The sequence below is a fragment of the Saccharomycopsis crataegensis genome (genome assembly GCF_037102585.1).
Source record: "Saccharomycopsis crataegensis DNA, jcf7180000000072, whole genome shotgun sequence".
Taxonomy (NCBI): Eukaryota; Fungi; Ascomycota; class Saccharomycetes; order Ascoideales; family Saccharomycopsidaceae; genus Saccharomycopsis; species Saccharomycopsis crataegensis.
In genome coordinates this window covers 2203397-2223712 of record NW_027043819.1, presented here as the reverse complement: position 1 = coordinate 2223712, position 20316 = coordinate 2203397, and the positions used below count along the sequence as shown (strand labels likewise).

Below are 20316 nucleotides of genomic sequence, written 5' to 3'. Positions count from 1 at the left end.
AATGAAGATATTATAAATCAAATGATCTAACGATGAGCTGGCATATGATGATGGTACTCGATCACTTATTTAGGATCTTCTCAGGTAAAGAGTGAGGGAACAATACACAAATGCGTCTAGTATATAGACACACAGACACTAATTGATCTTCACTTAACAGATAATGCACCTGGACTACAGCAAGTTTAGAAATCAAATTCCCGTAATCACTTGCCTTCTTTTTCTTTGTTTGGTTTGGCATTTTTCACACACAAAAAATTTTTCAGGATCAAAAAATTTATGCGGTGCTCCCTAACCGTACAACAGTGTCACATGACCATTTCGGTCTTCCTCACACACAACATTCCAAAGTACACACACTATCAACAATATTATACTAATTGAACACTTTGATATATAGACAGGTTAAATTACTATTAATTAGCTATTAATATTACCGTTGCCTGGATAATGTCACTCCAAGGAGAATACCCAAAGACATGGTAAGTAGTGCGCCAGAGATCAAGACTTCAGGTTTTAATAGAAGGTCAGCTACACCAGAGGTAGTTTCCCTAACAGTTTCATCATCAGTAGAGTCCATCTTTGACTTTAGCACTGCGATATCCTTCAATATCGACAATTCTTCATCCTGTGATTGTTTTCTGCTTAAACAAATCACTACACTCGCCTTCTTTTCTAATCTAGAGATTTCCATACATGTTTTCAAATCCTCCTCATGCATAATGGTCACCATATCACCATCTTCATCAACATAACTAAGGTTGAAATCATTTTGATTATCACCTAATTTATCTTCTACTGCATTTTTCAAATGAGGAAGGAGATTCTTTGACTTCGGAAGCATTATTTTAATCTTGTATACCCTATCATTATCATCAAGATCCTTTATTTTGAATCCAAAAGACTTTTGTTGTGCTTTTATAAGGGCTGATCCTTGTTGCTTTCGAATTTCACTAGCATACAGAACCACAGAGTTTATTTCACTTTCCGGCGGGATATAGCATGATATAGAATCCTCGGGCAGAATTTCTGAGGAAGGTTCGGAATGAGCGTCCATGTCATCTTGATAATATCCAATGCTCTTGATTGGTGATTCCAAGTTGCTAATAGCAGTGCCATTAAAGGATCTGACACTTTGACTTGGGGGAAGCAATCTTGGTGATTGAACACTTTTTTTCTTAGTGCTATGGATTGTGGATTTTGTTGACCGTATAGCAGGCCCACTTGATCTAATACTATAATCTGATTTCAATGTTTCATCTTCAAAATTGCGACCAGGAGAGTCAATAGCCCCCCAAAAGTTGTCCCATTTTGAATCAGAAAGGGGTGAGCTGAAAAAAGGATTTTCTAGATATTCCCCGCTATCAATACCATCAACACCACTTGACATCATACCTTTGTGCAATTGAGAAAGTGCCATACTAGTCAACTGCATAACACTAACTATACCACTAACATTCTGCATCTCGTTTGTTACTGGTAAGTTCAAAAACTTGCCTTTAAACATAAGTTCAAATGCTTCCACGATACCCATATTTTCATCACCAAACTCTGGACTTGGTGTCATAACACGAGAAATAATAGTGAAATCCGGTTCATTATCTTGAGCCAACACTCTATAAACAATATCTTTGGTTGTCAAGATCCCAATAACACTTTTCGCACTAGTGGTGGTGTCACGAACTAAAACTGCAGTGGTATTATTCTTTTTCATTATGTCAGAGGCATTTCTAATTGTATTATTGGCATCAATGAATAATGTTTGAGGTTGATTTGGTAAATTCAATACATCCTTTAAAGTGGGAGACTCCATTAAGTTCAATAGCATTTCAAAATCTTCAAAATCGCCTGAGGTATCACCAGTTAATGCAAGATTATTCTGATATAGACTATTTATATTATTCTTAGCCTTCAATACCATATCTTGGGCTTGGTAGTACATCGCCGAATGCTTATCAACATTACCATTATCGTGAGCCATGTTTGCAATGTTTTCCTGGACTTCCATCAATGCCTCGTTCAACTGTTTGGAACTTTCATGAAGCTTTCGGAGCCTTGATAAAGTTTGATCAAAACATTTTGTTATGTCCAACAACCCAATACATTCTCCCTGAGCATTAAGTACCGGTAAGTGCCTAATCTTGTATCTGATCATCTTATTCAAAGCTGATGAAGCAGGTTCATCGACAGTGGCGCATATCGGATTAGGGGTCATTATATCTTTTGCCTTGAGAAATTTTGGATGAAGGCCCTTAGATACGACCTTGAACGCCAAATCCTTTGCAGTGAAAATCCCGATGATTTTATTACGGCCAAAGTCTTTTACCAAAGCACAATTGTTTCTCTGGGACTCCATTAATTTGGCAATGTTAAATGTTGATTCAAAAGGAGAACAAATGATGGGCAAATCTGTGTTCCAGGCCATGATGGCACTCTTCAGCACCAGCTGGGACCTAGAGTCTGAGCTTTGAAGTGCTAAACTCATAATTTATCTTAAAATAGACACAGCTATATTGTGTTTTTCCTATTGCTGGTGATGATGTTACAAAACGTTTATTTTGTCACAAGATTTATTTTAAGGATTCCTTTTCCGGTTTTATTGAACATAAACAAAAATTTGGTTGTGCAGCCCCTGAGGAGTGAGAGAAAAAAAAAAAAAAAATTAGAACATTGTTTTTATAGGAGCAAGTGTGGGAGTATTTCTGAGAACAGTAGTCGGGGCATTTTCGCCAGTATCATTGTTATTTTGGTAATTTGGTTGAACAATGCCGTTGAAAAATTTGGGGAGGTATCGCTCAGGGTTAGGAATGTAACTGGCAGTAAATGGTGCGACAATAATCAGAGTGAGGCAAGTTATCATTATCAAAAAATAGAGCAATGAGTATCTCATCACTATTCTTCTTCTCCTCAATTTACGTTTGGATGAAATAGATGGGGCCAATGAGTCCTTTGTAGGTGTGAACCAAAACAACATCAAAGAATGCCACTTGTCAATATATGGTAAGAAAAGTATTGGGGTTTGAATAAAAAGTATAAAGTGTCCCAAGATAAAGTCAAGTGAAAAGCGTGAAAGTTCTACGATTTTCACAGCCCATTCTCTGAAAAATAAAATGCCCTTGAAGGTATCTGTTTGTGCTTCAAGCCAATTCCCATCCCACCAGGCTTTATTGACGTGGTTATGCCTCTCTTCTCTGTTGAGAAATAAAACTATGACAAATTGAAATATGATATTCTGAGTAGAAATACCACAGATAAGACCCATTAATGCACGGGGAAAATTCCAACTCTCAAGGAAATATAATAACTCCCAACAAGCAATATGACAAATCACTGAAAGGCCATGAGCCAAAGCTGCAATATATCCCCCAATCCTGGGTTTTTTGGAGTAACAGCACCTGGCAACAGGACCACAGAAAATTGAAAAGGTGACTAAAACTGAAACAATAATCGTATCTAATGCAATAGGCAAACCAGCAATAACTGCTAACCTCAATACGGAGTTGGTTGCTTTAACCTCCTTTACGCCATTTTGAGCGTTAACAAATGTATAACCAAGAAAAGACGATAGAGCGTAGAATAATGAAGACAATACTTCGCTGTAGAATAGGTTTGAAACGCTAGGTTTCTGTATGTTCTTATACGTAGGCTTTGTTTTCCCTTTCCTAAAGCCAGTGAATCTTGATCTGCTTTGGCGAGCAAATGAAATCCAAGACCGTGAGTCAAAATTATCGTTACCCCGAATCAACCACTTTATGTACTCTCTATAATCAACAAAGAAATCCGTGAACGAGAATTGATGTGGGTTGAAAATAAATGGTGCCAAGCACAACGAGACTGACGAAATCCAAAACCATAAAAGGGCAGGTTGCCACATTGTCAATGATGCGAATAGGAGAGTTAAGAATAAGTAAGCACCTGAATAAATGGATGTTGTGGCAAATTTGGAGTATTGCTCCCAAAAAGGAACCCTTGTCGTTGCAAAACCTCTACCACTTGAAATATATTTTGCCCCACCGAAAGCTAAATTGGATGTCAAGGAAGTGGAGTAAATTTGGCATGCAAAGACTTCGAAAACTGGTGATAGAGATAAGAAGTGGGATGTGAGCCTAGTGATAACTTTCCAAAGTCCCCTTTCCGTAAACTCTTGAAGAATCAACGGCAAAAATGCGATAAAGAAGCAGATGAAAATTGACAATACAAATCTAGTGACCCAATCCAAAACTGGTTGAATATTATAGCACCCCAACGGTATTTGGATATCCGTTATAGGAACATCTTTGTTATATATACATTTAATAGACTCGTGATTGAGTGCTCCTAAATTCACCACAACACACATAAACAAATTCACTGATAAAATGATCAACAAGTTGTTAATGTGGAAACCAGCATGGGCATAATAAAAAGACAAAAATATGTCCAACGGTAGCTGCGTACCCATATAGTAATATTCTCTACTGAGTAGTTGCTCTCCCATTCCGGCGCCGATTTTAGTTGTGAAGTTAAGGATGGATCCAAACCCTAAGTCACGACCTTTTCCACATTGATAGTAATCACAGTGTTTGATTCTACCACCGCGACAAACTGCAGTCATTCCTGCGTAGATATCTTCATTTAAATGTAGCCCTTTTTGGGCTTTAGAAATCCCTCCCCTTGTGGTCATAAAAATACTATTCAAAAAATCTGGATGGCCATAATGAAGTTTTCCACCAATTATGGCTAAAGTTCTCGCAAACAAAGTCCCAAATGTTTGCTCTTTCCCAGCCGCAACATCTCCCAAAACACCAGTATTTTCAGAGAAAATATATTCCCTTGCTCCAATTATTGCAACTGGAATTTTAGTTTCTTGTTTCAGATCAGGTATATATGGATTGACATTCAAACCATTGAGTTCTTCGAATTCAGATAAAACAGATCGAATTTTCAAACATTCCTCTAAGTAGTTATCCTGATTGGCGTCAATAACTTGAATATACTCACCTCTGTAAAATATTAGGGCATGGTTTTGATTATCTGCTTTGCCGTCACCAAGAATAGGATTCCCGGAAAGCTGGATTTTATAATATGGGATCCTTCTGCCATTGGAATCTATTTCACTTTTTCCATCTATCAAGCATGAATAATATTTATAACTATCATCCCATTCATTTTGTGATTCACATGGAACTTTTTCCAAATATGCGATCTTTAAGTATGGATATGCCCTTAACAAAAAGTCTGTACTTTCAATCTCATCAGTATTAAATTCTTGATATCTTTGCATTGACACCATCATATTAAATTTCCTGAAGGCCATAGTTTCAATATCTTTTTCAAAATCTGTTCCATTTTCCACTGCTCGAGTAATCAACTCTGGATTTTCTACTCTATAAAGCAACTTTAAGGCTTTAGCGTAATTCATAAAGCCCGAAATAGTTCTATACAACGTTTGTGACCTCAAAGATGCCCAAATTCTTGTTCTGAGTGTGAATTCTGGAATCTCACTTTTGTAACCTACAAGTAAAAATGGCTTGTCAAGAACTTTACTCCAATATGGATTTTCAATGCTTTCCTTTTCTGTACTGACATAATTATAGAAATAGCTTTCGTTTTGTTTCTTTCGTTCTTCCTCAAGCTTTTGACCTGCTATTATTCTTGTATCATTAACGAAGCAATCCCATTCAAGTGGGTACAAAATCTTGAGGTATTCCAATAAGCTAACTTTAGAGTGATCATCAGACCCTCTAATCACTTCTTTCAAAGTTAATATTATTTTCTCAGAGTAATGAGGAACTAACACGGAAAAGGTTGGCATATGCTCAACTGGAATGGGATCCGACATTGAACTGGCTAACGATCTTGAAAAAAATGATAATCGCCTTTCAGCTTCAGAATTTTTAGGAACATAAGCAAGGCCCATGTCATTTTTTCCTTCTCCTTTAGTGATGAATAAAGCTGGTTCTTTCAACGCCATTTTTCCTTCGGTTTCTGATTCAATTTGACGATACAAAAGTCTCTCCACATATGGCAAGGTCAAAATATGCTCTTTGTACATGGTTATCACTATTGAGTTCCAAATTTGTGAAATAAGAATCTTTGGCTTATACTTGACTTCTATTTCTGCTGTAGCGAGAATCTTAGTATAAATTCTTTCAGGCAAAGAGCCATATTGATCTTTCCATGGACTAAGAACAGAGAAACCAGCTTTGTAAGAAGAAACACAGGAAAAAACGCAATTGCATATAATATACCAAAGGTAAGTGTCCAAGAAAAACAAAATCAAGTCAATTATATACATCAATACTAAAACCACTAAAGGTTGATAAGTGCAGATGAGATTGCCATAGTAAATTTCACCAACGCATCTGGTCATTCTCATTATTGATAGCACTCTAACAGGATCCTTGATAGACAATGTCAAGAAATAATATGACTCTGTAAATTTGCAGATAAATATTACTACCCAAAGAATGTATGATGATGTTTTGTCAGCAGGCGCTAACTTTGGGAAAGCGGCAGTAAACTCATTTGAAGCATAATATTTTCCAATATGACTACTTGAATTGTTCAAGTAGGACCCAAATAGCGCACCAAGAGGCCTCGAAGCGAAAAAAGTGAAAGTTAAAATAGAAATGATGAATTGCACAATTGATAAAATGTGTGCTGATTTCGAATAGGTATCGATTGGTACATGTACCAAAATATAATAAGATGGCGCAACATTCACAAAAAAGATAACCAATAACAAAAAGAATCTAACAGAAAGATTTTGTGCCCCCGGCCACTTTTGTGGAACAAAGAACCACTCAGAAATAGTAGCAATGAATTGGATCAAGCAGGCGATACTACTACCAAGAGATAATATTGAGAAAGTCACTTGAGGCAAAGGCTTGTTGTCAAGAGTTTGAACGTATTTCGGGGTGTACAAGGTTGGAGAATTAAAGATAGTGTAATACCAAAAAGTTGATAAATGAATTATCCAGATTCTGTTAAAGTTGGTAAACAAATGCATCCAAGTTCTGCTCTCCTTATAAGTCTTATAGAATGCCTTTTTCCAAACAACATTGGGCAACTTGTCATATCTTTGGCCTTTTTCGTAATCAAGTAACCTGGACTTTCGATTATTTTCCTTTACTAAAATTCTTTTCAAACCTTTTTTATACCAAAATAGTTGATTAACATCATCATAACCAATAACCTTTTTATGGTCACGATCCCGCTTCATGAATTTCCCATCATATTTTTTGTAAGTTTCCATTTTGATGAAAGCATATAATGGATTAATTACATTTTCTAAAAAATTCCCATCTGCGACAGTTTCAATATTTTCCAGTAATTTTTTTGATTTGTACTTGTCATATGCCAATTTATAAATAAAGCACAAGGTCTCTGGAGTGAATCTGATCTGATTTGCCTCACCCCAAATAAGAAGATAAAGGGCAATCTGCTCAACTAACTGCTCTGGAGTCAAAGAATTATTCATAAGCTTCCAACTATATTCAATTTCTTTGAAGTTTTTGTGCTTCAAATCATTTCTTATAATCTCAGTAGTTAAAATCTCGTCACTGCTTCGATTTTCAAGGGTGGTACTGAGCTTATAAATTGTTCTTTTTTGCTCCTCAGTTAGCTCCTCTGTTTTTGATAAAGTCAAATCGTCAAGTCCATCAACATCAAGCATTGCAGAAAAGTACCATTTCCTGTAGTTGGCATTATCGCCACCAATATAATCAGCATGCAAAGTGACCAATGCCTCTTTACACGTTAATCTACTAGACCTTGAATCCAATTGCACCATAAAATGATCAAGCATGTTTTTCATTGAGCCACTTTGAAATCCGAAAAAATCTTTCAATCGCAAAAATATTTTTTCAATCTCTTGTTGAGTAATTGACTGATCATTTTCTTCACAGTAAGCTGGGTATTTACAACTTCTATAAAGGAAAAGTCTCGAGTGAGTTTCCAGGTGATTGTTTTCATTATTATTTTCAGGGATGTCATATCTTTCAAATTCCAGATCATAATCCGCATGCTCATCTTCTCCATAGATATCACGAAGCACATCGATCATGCCGCTGCCGTCATCATCATCGGTCTCAGTGATTCTTGTGTCAGCCATCACTGGGAATATCGGAGGAATATTTGCTTATGAGCGTTGATTAATAAAATATAAAAAAAACCAAGATATAAATTAAAAGAGTAAAATTTAGAACATGTTTGTTTTGTTCTTTTTCTTCTTTTTGGGATGCCACAAATTTGCTTTTGTGTTCTTTTATTTGTTTTTGTGGCACACGCTGGGGGAATTATGCATGGTGCCAACTTGTCAGCGGGAAATCCTGAAATATTAATTTGTTATGGTACAGTTACTTACTTACTCATTACAAGCAGTCCATTCAATAATCAGTCTCTGGCACATAGATTATTATATGATTGCTTCCTAATGTTGATTGTCATTAGATCTTTAGTAGAGAAGGGGATCTTTTCGGATAGTACCGCCGGCGCTGTGAGCTCCTGAAAATTTCAAGCTCAATGCCACCTAATGGCATTTGCTTCTGATTAGTATTATTATATCCTGTGGCTATTTTATGTTATATTTTATTTGGCATTGTACTATCATACATAGTACGATTATAATCACCCTACTTTCATCTCATTTTGTTGTCCTCATTTTTTATCGTTGATGATTCTTAACCCATCATTATGTTAACTCATAATAATCAATTTATTATTCACCCATTTTATTTATATATCACATACCTTACTGTGTTTATACCTGTAGAAGCTAGTGTTATAGCAAGTTGCTACATCCCGAACCATTCGTTAAGTTGTGAGTTCATCAAATAGCTAGAGACTAATTAATTTAATAGCTATTAGACTTTCTTACTACTATCGCTAACGCGAAATCAGTGAAGATAAGTATTGTTATAGTATAAGTAATAAATAACTCTTCATCCTTTTTATTCGCTGTTCCACGTGATCACTGACAAAAAGCATTCCAAAAGAGTGCACCATTGCCATGGTATGGTTCCAGGCGATCCCTTTTTTTTTTTTTTTCAGGGCACCCCCACAAACCCCTGATTTAATCGAGAAGCGTGTTTGTGTCCCTTTGTGTATCATAAAGGCCAACCAAACTGCTCCTTCATCACGCCCATTTCACTTCATTGACCCCTGTGAAATGGAACCTACCACGGATAATAGCCCTTTTTCTTTTGCAATATCTGATGAATAAGTTAACAATAATCCCGTCGAGATATATAAGATCGAGCGATTCACGCCTTTTTTCTCCTTTACTTTTCACCACTTTCTTTTACATTTAGACTTTAACTTATTTCCTCCGTCATTCGCTCTTTGATATAACCCACTGTTAGATGTGCTAATATTATCTTCCTAAACTTTCTTTAAGCCTCCAACCCCATACACTCTTTTAAAAATCTTATATTTCTTCTGTTATTCCAAATTATTCATTAAACATGCAATTCACCAAGAAACTTCTTGCGCCTACTATCACTGCTTCTATCGTGTTAGCTGCAGAAACCACCATATATGGCGCCCTTTCCTCGACCACCGTCTTATCAATTACCGACTATGATGCTACATCCACTATTGAAGCAGGTGATGATGATGATGATGATGATGATGATGTAACTACTAGCTATGTGGATGTTACTGCTTCATCTATTTATTCGGTAGGTACCGAAACCACAACTACTGTTGGTGGATCTACTTTTACCAGTACCATTCCAACCAGCTCAGTTGCTGCCTATCATAGTACCATTATCGTTCCAACCAGTTCAGCTGTTGTCAATGATACTACCAGTGATGCTGCCACTGCTATTACCACACACACTCCTGTTACAACCGCTGCTTTGGTAAGCCAAATTTCGGATGGTCAAATACAAGCTGAGTATACCACAGAAAGCCTAATGGATACCGTTACTGAGACTATCACCTCTTGTTCTCATGGATGTAGCCTTTCAAGCACACCTCCCCCAGAAATTGAGTCATCATCTCTGTCTGTCACTCCAAATGTAACCATTGAATCATATTCAGGTATTGCTTCTTCCCAAAGAAGTTTGAGCAAGATCTTTATTGCATGTGGCATTATTTTCCCTGTCGGTGTCTCCCTTTTATAAGGTGAACGTAATCCTCATTCTCCATAAATTTCTCAGTTTGCAAGACGCTCAATATACTTGGTTAGTTTTTCTTCTTTCCCATATTTTTCGACCTCTTTCATGTTATTTTACTTTGATTTCTCTGTTTCATTAGCTCTTTTATATAAATTGATTTTTTTCATGCATGTCGAGATCTTGTACAAACTGCCGCTGCATACATAAACATTTTTTAGCTCTCACACGTGGTTGAGGTTCTTGCTCACAATGTTTGGACTCTAGTCATTTATTGTGCTTCAGTACTTTTTAGCTGGATTTCCTTAATTTTTTTTCCCCTCTTCTTTTTTTTTATTGTCCCCAGAGAATCCAATTTGCTGTTTGACTTCTTCTATCCTGTGCAAGAGTGCTGAAATAGTTTGCCTTTTCTTCATTTGACTATTTTATGGAAGAATTCCGCCATAAAATATGCTAGTTCAAGCCTCCCTTATTGCCGTTTCGTTTTATGCCATCACTATTTGTGTCCCTACTGTGTTTCACAACGTTGATATTACTATGGATCATTTGATTTATTGGTTAGAGTTAAATTCATAAGCCACGGGAAATTAAACATCAATAATGTTTGCTGAAATGAAGAAAATATATTAAAATCCTGTGAAACCAAGCTTTCACTAACAATATGACCAATATAAGTATTGGATGACGATATCGCTCTGGAAAAGGTCATTGGCAGCTAATAAGACTGGGTATACTATTACAATAATATTGAGAAAGAAAAAAAAAAAAAAAAAAAGAAAAAGAAAATATAGAGACTAATTTTTTATTTACAAGAACCTTTAGATATAAACAATCGTAATCATCATTAGTTTTAGTTCGTCGAGACAGAGTTTATGAATTTCAAGGACTCCCTCAACAAACTCCCAAACTCTTCCCTTGATATTTCACCATTATCATTTTCTTCAGCAGACTCCTGACCACCAATATCTTCCTCTCCTTCCTTTCTATAATTCACCAAACTTACCTCAACCCTTGATCCACCAAGAAATCCTCCTTCAATACTAGATAATTGCAACAAATAACCATTATTATATTCTAGGTTCAATTGTTTTCTGAAACAAGCATTAATGAACATATACTCCACTGGGGTTATTCTACCCTCGTTTTCAAAAAAGATTTTCACATTGTCTTCAAGTCTAAAATCTCTCTTTTGATAAGAGAGATCACTAGCCTTGAAATATTCGAGCAAATCCGGCTGCTTTCTCAAAGCTTCATTTATATTAAAAGGTTCATTTTCGGTTCTTTCCGTTGTTAAATCGATCAAATTACCTGTAGTTGCACTGCTCAAATTTAAATCCGAAGTCTTGTCAGGGAAATTCACATAAACATTAGATTCTTTCTCAACCGTCATCACTGACAAAGTATCCCATTGAACCTCATCTTTTCCATTGATTTCCACCCAGGCTTCGATTGGTGGGTATTTGGAATAGTTCTCAATTTCAGTTTTCATAAGATTTCCACTATCTTCCTCTGATGTGGTAATATCAACGAAAGGGCTTGGGGAAAACTTGATTTGAACATAATATGAATGGTTATCTTCATGCTCAGTCATACCCATGTCAGTGTCCGCCTCACTTTGATAAAACATTGGCAATTTATAAGCCTCCTTCTTAATATCAGGCAAAGATGTCGAGAAAATGTATGGTCTTGAAGAATCAACGGCATCGTTAGAACTGATTTCCATAATTCCAGCGGCATCACTGTTCAAACTCTTTAAAGCTTCATTTTTCATTGTTTCATCAACTAATAACTGCCCAAAAGTAGCAGTCAAGTCAGGTTTATTCCATTTTGCACTTGGCAAGCCCTTGACAGTTTCGCCAGATAAATTAGACTTGAATAACGAATCATAAACCTCATCAATTTGCTTATCGCTCAAGCTGATTTCCCGAGTCTTGAATGCCTGCCCCTTCTTATAGCTTTTATTGAAAGTAGGAGCCCGAAGTCTATACCAAACTTTGGATCTGTGAATCCAAGGTAAAGACATGTAGTCAGCAAACCTATAAAATCTCAACGACTTTTTGAGGTCTGAACTTGAAATTAATGATTGGAAATTGCTAGTGTTGGTAAGCAAATGGGAATTATAATTTAAGAACCACACCAAAAAACGTTGAGCTTTTTGAATTGCGCGATTGTAACGCGCGTTCAAGATGTAACCAAATTGAGCAACTTTTTCAAAATACACATCTGAAACTTTTTGAATATAATCTAATGGTAAAACTTGTTTAACATTATTCTTATCTTTGTTGAAGAAACTATTAAGAGCGCCCAAATCAACGAATTGCTTCTTTAATGATGATAGAATTTTATTCAAATCAGCCTCAAACCAGTTCAACCTCAAGCCAGTTGCTTGAACAACCAACTTTTTGTCACTTTCGTTTCTGTTAAACATGATATTAATGAAATTCGTAGTATACTTGAAAAGAAGGCGACCACTTTCACTGAGTAGAAAAAATGAAATTTTATCATTTACATCAAATGTTTTGGTTTGGATTTTTTCTGCCATTCCAGACCCGTTTTGAAGACTCTTAACATTGAAATCAGTTTCCACATTCCAAAGCTCTTTAACAATCTTCTCAATAATTACTTTCTTTACTTTGCTTTTGGCTATTGGAAACCCTTGCAATTTTTTGACGTAGTCCATAAGATTCACTTTAGTGTAACTCTTATATATCGTATCATAAAGCTCCTTATAATCTTTTGGAGAAATTTTTTTGACTTTTGGTTTAAGTTCAGTGATTGATTGTAGTAAATCGTTGTCACTGTTTCCCTTCACAAATGGCAATATATCGTTTTGCTCATCAACTTTGTCCATTAGATGATGGTAAACATTGAGGCCACTACTACTACCTCTGGATTTAAGAGCACTACTCACAGCAACGTCATCTTGTTGGTTGTCTGATTTTCTTCCTTTTGTTTTACCCCCATTCTTCTTTTTTTCAGCTTTCGCATTATCCTTATACTTGACAATATATTTAGGTAAACGCTTGAAAGAACTAACGTCTCTTAATATTATCAAATTAGACCCTTGTGAGTTGTAGTCTGCTAATAGTTTTTTATTTGCATTTGAGTCTTCATCAGGCTGGACTTGGGATAGTTCCCTCTTGTTATCGATAACATCAAAAATATGATTGATTTTGGAGCTGCTGAAGGAAGCTTCATCGATCACCGCTACTTCCGATTCGGGGTTTTCATCAATAATTTTCGATTCATTTGTGGCACTATTGGGTTGATTCAAAAAACATGAAGAACTTGAGAAGCTTTTATGTGCCTTTAGGCTTAAATAATTGGAAGCTATGGGTAGTCTTTCAGAGATACCGAAAAGGCTTCTTGCCCTTAGCATTTTCAATATTCTTGAATTTGAGTTATTTCATAAACACTGGTAGACGGTGATGAGTTAAAATTTTTTTTTTCCCAAAAATCCTGAAAACAACGCAGATATATGTATTGCAATGTGCATATCACACCTTAATGGTTTGCCAACTTAGATATATATATTTATTAGATCAATACAAAGGCATCATTAAGTAAGCTAACGGAAAAATAACTGATAAAAATTAATTAATTAAGAAATAAAAGAAAAGCACCAAGAGAATAATACAAAACAAACAAACAAACAAACAAACAAAAAAAGATCTAAACAGCGTCTATCAAGAGATTAATATAAAACGTAAAACTTTTAATGGATTCAATTCCTGTCTAAGTAACTACTCCCATTCAAAAAACTCAATTTTTTTGTGGGTAGTAATCCCATCGTTTAGCATGACAATTTCATTTCCATCAAACGCTATCCATGGGCCATCTAAACATTGAATTAAATATGGATACTCATAAGTGGAATTCTTTTCTCTAATCTCGTCTAAGGTTTTCTCACCCATTGGGGCCCGCGAAACAGATTTCAAATGCGGGTACGCGTTAGATTTCCCGAAATGATTAGATTTTTTTTGATTTCTCAGAAAGTCAAACCGATTCAGATCAGTTGACGACAAGAATTCACTGGAAAATGACGCATTTTGTTCAAGAATATTATGCCCCAAATCTGACGATGCTATTCCAAAATCTTCATTTTCACTAATAACATCTTGAATTGTTCCGGGTTCAATCGACGCTTTTCCATGTTTGTCATTATCAGAGCTTTCACTTGCCAAAGTCTCAGGTGTCTCAGAATAACGCGACTGACTTTCCAATGAGTCGTTTTGATTAATTGATCTCAAAGCAATAAAATAAGATAATGGGGCAAAATGCTTTTGGAAGTCGTAGAGGAAGCCAAAAGTAATGAAAGGCAATGGTGTTAGAGAAATCGCCAATATGAATCCATTTTGCAAAGCTAATAAACCAGCCATCGTCAATTGAAATATCAATAATCCCAATATGATTCTTCTAAAAACCATTGGCCATACCTTTCCTGTTGAGTGGGGTGGATGAACCATTGAATACATGAGCTGATACTTATAAACATAGTAGCCAATAATGAAATACACCAATCCACTGATTAGAATTTTAGTGGACATCACCGAATAAATTATGGTGATAATTAAAATCAATAAAGGTTGAGGCAATGCCAAACCGAAATTGAATATTGGAGGATTATATAGAGTTTTAAACTCTCGTGGCGTTGTACAGCTCGAATAAAAGAATGGGAATTTGAAAGTTGCTCCAAATAATAGCAATTTGAATGGAAACATCCCAAGTCCCTGGAAAATGATTAAGTCAACATAAAATAAAGACAAATCACGGAGTGAAGTGGCCAATTGTTTTGCAATCTTGGTAGTATCACTTAAAAAACTCCAATAATTGGAAGCAGTACCAGCTAGAGTAAAAACTAAAAACATGTTAACAAACAAATAGAAGAAGTTTTTGGACACTGAGGATAGCTCCTGCTCACCATGAGAAACAAATCCTTGTTTTGATGACAACAACACAAATAGAAATGGAATAATTACGTTTAACAAGGTGAAAATATAGGTTGGCAATAATCCGGTAACAAAGTTCTTCACGAGCTTATGATTCTTTAAAAACTCTCCCAATTCAGGGAAGAATTTGGATATGGTTTTAGTGTTCAACAAAGCAGCTAAATATGTCACTGGAAATATCAACGCGATACTAATGATGCAAATAATTATTGTGATATGATATGATTTTGCGAGCCTTTCCTTTCTAGATAAACAAACATTACCCCAGAGCACATCGTGAGGAGCTGGAGCCAATTCAGTGGTCAAGAAGTTTGCATGTGGGTCCAATACTGCTTGGGCCATCATTTGTGCTGATGCGACAGATTCCATTGTGATAAAAGCAGTTGGAGTTGGAGAATAGTATTCTAGTCTAGATTTTCTAATCTGAGAGTCTATTGAGTTCAATTGGTCAGTTAGGTAGTTAATTGCATCGACCTTTTTTGGGCGTAACCAACCAATTCTTATTTTTGGACGCTTTAATTCGAGCTGAGATTGTGCCAAATTTATAACCCCGGCGCTTATTGTGGAATTAGCATCGTCAATATTATGAATGCTATTACTGTAAGTCACTCTTCTATTCAATAATTCACTTTCTTCATCAAAATCATCATTTTCATCATTTCCATAGTTAGCGCCATTCGAAAGTCCATTGATAATATGCTCAATGGTACTAGGATAATCTACTGCTTCGTCTATATAAGGCTCATTAATTGATTTTTTCAAGGCAAATATACCATTGTCTAGGCCTTGGAACGAAAAATCTTTTTTCAAATTAATGTCCAATTGAGTAAGATATGCACTCCATTGTTTTTCTAATTGTTGTAATTTTTTTTTTCTTTGATCGAACAATTTATTCAACGGCTTCCATTCACGACAAATAACTACCGAAAATACTTTTCCAATATTTAAGGATTCAATGTGCTTTGCCAATTTTATCTCGTTCCGGAGATCTGGAGGAATTCCTGATAATTTGATAGTTCTATCAGTAATAGAATTTTGTTTCCCAAGATACTCTTGTCTAACTGATAAAACATGATTCGTTTGCCGATATAGAGTCCAAACAATAGCAATAGTGAAGGTGTATGTGAAAACAACATACATCCACAAATAACCTTCATACTCTTCTGGGCTGTTAGCACCACCATTGCCAGCGGAACGCTTTAGATCATCGCCTTGATCATAACCACCAGTATAATGATAACGAATAGGAGAAATGACAAAGAAACCAAAGAAAGAACACGCAGCCAATATCTTTATGGCCATCTTAAAGAAGTTCAAAAACACAAATGCATCGAGACCAGCATGTTCAAGGATTTGCTTCTCATTGATATCATGTACCACTACTTTCACCCATTTGAATAGCGAATTTTTTGGAATATAAGGTAAACCACTTCTTTTGAGGATCCTGGCGCAATATAATTTTGGAAATTTTTTCCTCAAGAAGCAAAACATTGTGAAATTCAAGAGACCTAGAACGACGGCAATGATCAATTGAGTTCGAATCATTCTTGCGGCTGGCCGCTGAATGTCAGGAATCTTAGAATCGCTTTTATGGCTCCGAGTCTCATCAATATTTGACAGGTACAGCAACATGGAAAAAAGGATTCGAAAATAGGACCAGAGAAAGTCCATCTTGAGGTAACGATCCAGAGATGCGAATTATTTGACAGAAATTGAACCGGTACACGCTAACAGAAAAAACAATTTGGGAAACCAAAAAAAAAAAAAAAAGAATTGGGAGGAAAGGCCTTGAAGATTTGATATTAAACCGGAAAAGACTCTATAATTTGCTTGTTATTTTCTAAGGTAATCTCGCTCTCTTGGGGTATTATTGTTATTAATTAATTAATTTGTTGTGTTTTTCTGTTGTCTTTTTTTTTTTTGTTTGTTTTTCATCCTGCATGTGAAATGGTTGGGGGTTGGTGATAAACATTTGGCTTAAAATATTTTACAAATCAAAAACATATAACGAATAAATATAATATATTAGACTACATATTCTATCGGTCACAAAAGTCCCACAGCACCAAAAGACACCATGTTCTTTGGATGTAATACCAATCCATTCCCCCCGTCAGGTGTCAAGCCATTGATACCCCCATTATGCGGCTCACTTGGGTTATCTTCTTTATTGTCAACGGCATCAACTACAGCTTCTCTTTTTAATTGAACTTCTCTTTCATCTGATTTAACAGGAATTTTGCCACCAGCCCGAGTTTCAGAATTATCTTCGTTATATTCGTACCATGGTATATTAGTGAAATCAAATTCTATTGGTACGCACCACATAACTTTACCATCTTCCTCTATAGGAAGTAAAGCGGCTACAACTTCCGGTGTTTGCAGAGCAGAGAATGGTACATGAGTTGGTGGTTGCTTTTCCTTGTTTTCTTGCTTTTCTTGCTGTTGCTGCTGCTGTTTTTGTTGTTGTTGTTGTTGTTGTTGTGGTGGTGGTGGAGGTGGTGGTGACGATGGTGTTATTTGTTGTGATAATTGTGATGCCTGGCCATCATTGACAGTCCAAGGTATGATATTCTCATTACCTGGTGTATTAGTTCTCTTACTAAACTTTTCTATTCCCATAATGCCAGGAATTTGAACTCCCAACAACTTTCTTTCATCTGGATCAAAATCAAAAAACTTAACTTGCACCAACCCTTCATTATCATCTTTCCATTGTAAAGAGACTGGTCTTCGTTTACGTTTTGTGGTCGATTTATCAGTTTTACGCCGTAAAATACTCTTCACACCCTCATAAACAGAGGCTGGTTCATCAACTTCAACAATATTAACCTTGTCCATTTCTTGAACATTAGAGTTGCCGGTTTTACTTGGTCGGTCAACATCACTAGAATTTTTCGCAGGTAAAAACAGAGCGAAGCTGGTAGACTTCTTGATTGCTTCTGATTGTCCAAATGTTGACGATGTATGTGAATGTGTTGGTTTTTTACCTCTTGGATTAGACAAGCTGGTGTTGGCTGGTCTCTTCTTGGAGTCAGCAGGCTTTACGAGCTTAGTGGCGCTGACAGACTTGTTAAATAATGACGATTTCATTGGCTTCGGTTTATTGATTGACTTCTCACTATCATTAATTAAGTTTGAAGCAACATTAACTTTTTTCATGGACTGCCCATTTTCCTTGTCCGATGCACCAGCAGTACTTTTCCTTGCAATGCTAAAAATCTCATTTGTAATTCTTCTGATTTCTTCTTGATTTTCTAAAACTTGCAATTTCTTCAAAGGAACAACGAGCTTGAATTTTTCTAATCCTAACTGACTCAATCTAACAGTTTTCAAAAATTCAAGAGTATACCGCAAATTGTCAAAATTATTTTTCGTGATATCAAACCTTAACCAATTCGAAATTCTATTAAATAGCTTATTTTTCTTACCAAATTTTAAATTGAAATTAATCCCAGAATTATTCTTTGACACGTTGGCGAAGAGTTTCGCTAGTTCTTGAATTTGTTGCAAACAAACAAATCTCCAATCCGGATTTTGACCCCAAATCTCTCTTTCAAAACATGTCAATGTCAAAGCAAGTCGGTTCATGAGCGCTTCCTGATCATTCGAAATAAAATGTTTAATATTAGCAAGTAAAAATAGTTTCAAATCATTTATACCTGTTGACAGCTTTGATAATAGATTTGGTAATGAGTCTATCCTCTTCAAAAACACTTCATCTAATTTGATATTATCATCTATCCTGAAAGTCGTGTTCAGAACAATCACCTGTGGGGTAACTGTTGGGCTTAGTTGATCTTTCTTCGCTTTTATGTCCTTCTTTTTAAAATTCTTTGGAGCAAAAGCACCTGTCGGTATAGAGCTTTTAACTTTAATTGTTTGAGAAGGTTTTTCAGCTCTAAATTGGCCAGTAAGCGGCGCCAATTGGCCAGAGTTTATATTATTAAATTGGGAGTTATTAATATTAATATTATTAGCATTAGTAGTAATAGTAGAAGAAGGATTAATAGGAGAATTAATGGCTGTAAGCGATGGCAAAGGCACCGTAGATCCTGAGGGCACTGTGGCAAAAGTGTTATTTAGAATACCATTTAAAGTTCGTTGTTGTATTATCTTATTATACTTTTCAATGTCTAATCTCACTTGGCTAGCATCGTTAGATAAAGAAAAATCAGCTCCCAATAGCCCCGGATCTTTTTGAACATCATCGGTTATGTCAACTATTTCATCATTACTGTCACTATTATCATTGTCGTTGGCCACAGTGTTCGCCAGCGAATGGCCAGAAACCAGATTAGGTATAAATGAGTTTAGTTGAAATTGCTGTTCTTGATTAGGAAAATTATTCAAATTAATACCTGGTGCAGGCATTTGGTGCTGATTATTGAAATCCATCATACTGTTTATCATTTGATAATAATTATCATTGATTTGATGCTGCTGCGATTGATTCTGAGGTTGGAAATGCTGCTGCTGCTGCTGCTGTTGTTGTTGTTGTGGTGGTGGTGGATTTTGCTGTAGTAGTTGCTGGTTTTGCTGATGCTGCTGCTGCTGTTGCTGTTGTTGTTGTTGTTGTTGTTGTTGTTGTTGTTGTTGTTGTTGTTGTTGTTGTTGTTGTTGCTGGTGTTGTTGACCAATAACATAAGGGTAGAAAGGCTGGGAAGTTGGTCCGAAATTTTGCTGATGAAGAGGAAACGGCTGGTGTATAAATTGCTGTTGTTGAAATTGATGACCTATGTTATTGTGAATCAGGTTCATCTGCCCATTAAGGCTATGTACATCGTTGCCTATATGCTGCTGCTGTTGTTGTTGCTGTTGTTGTTGAGGTGGTGATATTTGGTTGGCAAACTGGAACGGAGAGAACTCATTATTAGGAGGAAGATGTGTCTGATCTGCAGACGTATCAGTCCCGCTTACCACTCCGTAATTTATAAAACTATCTGGGTTCATGAATGGCGGGTGCCTGTTATAATTATTCGATGAAGGATAAGCGTCCAGTGTTGGTTTATTTTTGGGTATATAAAACTTTTTTGCAGGATGAGCTGAGCAGTTGGTGTATGGATGTTTGATTTTCTAACATCAGCCAGTGTGTGTGTGTGTGTGTGTGTGTGTGTGTGTGTGTGGATGGAATGAAGGAAGGTTTCGAACAATGTGAGTTCCATATTTTCTCTCAATTGTTTATTATTTTAAGAATAATAAATGTTAATGATTTTATTTTGGGTTTCATTTATTTGAAATTGTTACTCAAGACAGCGCTAACGACT

The 20316-nt window shown here is 36.0% G+C and overlaps 6 protein-coding genes across 6 annotated transcripts; 1 reads left to right on the top strand and 5 right to left on the bottom strand. All coding sequences in view use genetic code 12, as the record gives it.

Annotated features, from left to right (window-relative positions):
- Positions 1–433: 433 nt before the first annotated feature.
- Positions 434–2485, bottom strand: DASC09_008240 (uncharacterized protein; the record flags this gene model as incomplete). Its single annotated transcript, XM_064994427.1, has 1 exon — positions 434–2485. The coding sequence occupies one exon, from the start codon at positions 2483–2485 to the stop codon at positions 434–436; it is 2052 nt and encodes a 683-aa protein (XP_064850499.1).
- Positions 2486–2662: 177 nt separating this feature from the next.
- DASC09_008230 (uncharacterized protein) lies at positions 2663–8095 on the bottom strand (the record flags this gene model as incomplete). The annotated part of the gene is made up of 1 exon (XM_064994426.1): positions 2663–8095. One exon carries the CDS (start codon positions 8093–8095, stop codon positions 2663–2665), a length of 5433 nt encoding a protein of 1810 aa, XP_064850498.1.
- Positions 8096–9446: 1351 nt separating this feature from the next.
- DASC09_008220 (uncharacterized protein) lies at positions 9447–10109 on the top strand (the record flags this gene model as incomplete). Its single annotated transcript, XM_064994425.1, has 1 exon — positions 9447–10109. One exon carries the CDS (start codon positions 9447–9449, stop codon positions 10107–10109), a length of 663 nt encoding a protein of 220 aa, XP_064850497.1.
- An 841-nt stretch (positions 10110–10950) lies between these two features.
- On the bottom strand, positions 10951–13479 carry DASC09_008210 (Sls1 protein; the record flags this gene model as incomplete). The annotated part of the gene is made up of 1 exon (XM_064994424.1): positions 10951–13479. One exon carries the CDS (start codon positions 13477–13479, stop codon positions 10951–10953), a length of 2529 nt encoding a protein of 842 aa, XP_064850496.1.
- Positions 13480–13843: 364 nt separating this feature from the next.
- Positions 13844–16681, bottom strand: CSC1 (Csc1p; the record flags this gene model as incomplete). Its single annotated transcript, XM_064994423.1, has 1 exon — positions 13844–16681. The coding sequence occupies one exon, from the start codon at positions 16679–16681 to the stop codon at positions 13844–13846; it is 2838 nt and encodes a 945-aa protein (XP_064850495.1).
- A 414-nt stretch (positions 16682–17095) lies between these two features.
- On the bottom strand, positions 17096–20002 carry DASC09_008190 (uncharacterized protein; the record flags this gene model as incomplete). Its single annotated transcript, XM_064994422.1, has 1 exon — positions 17096–20002. One exon carries the CDS (start codon positions 20000–20002, stop codon positions 17096–17098), a length of 2907 nt encoding a protein of 968 aa, XP_064850494.1.
- Positions 20003–20316: the final 314 nt, after the last annotated feature.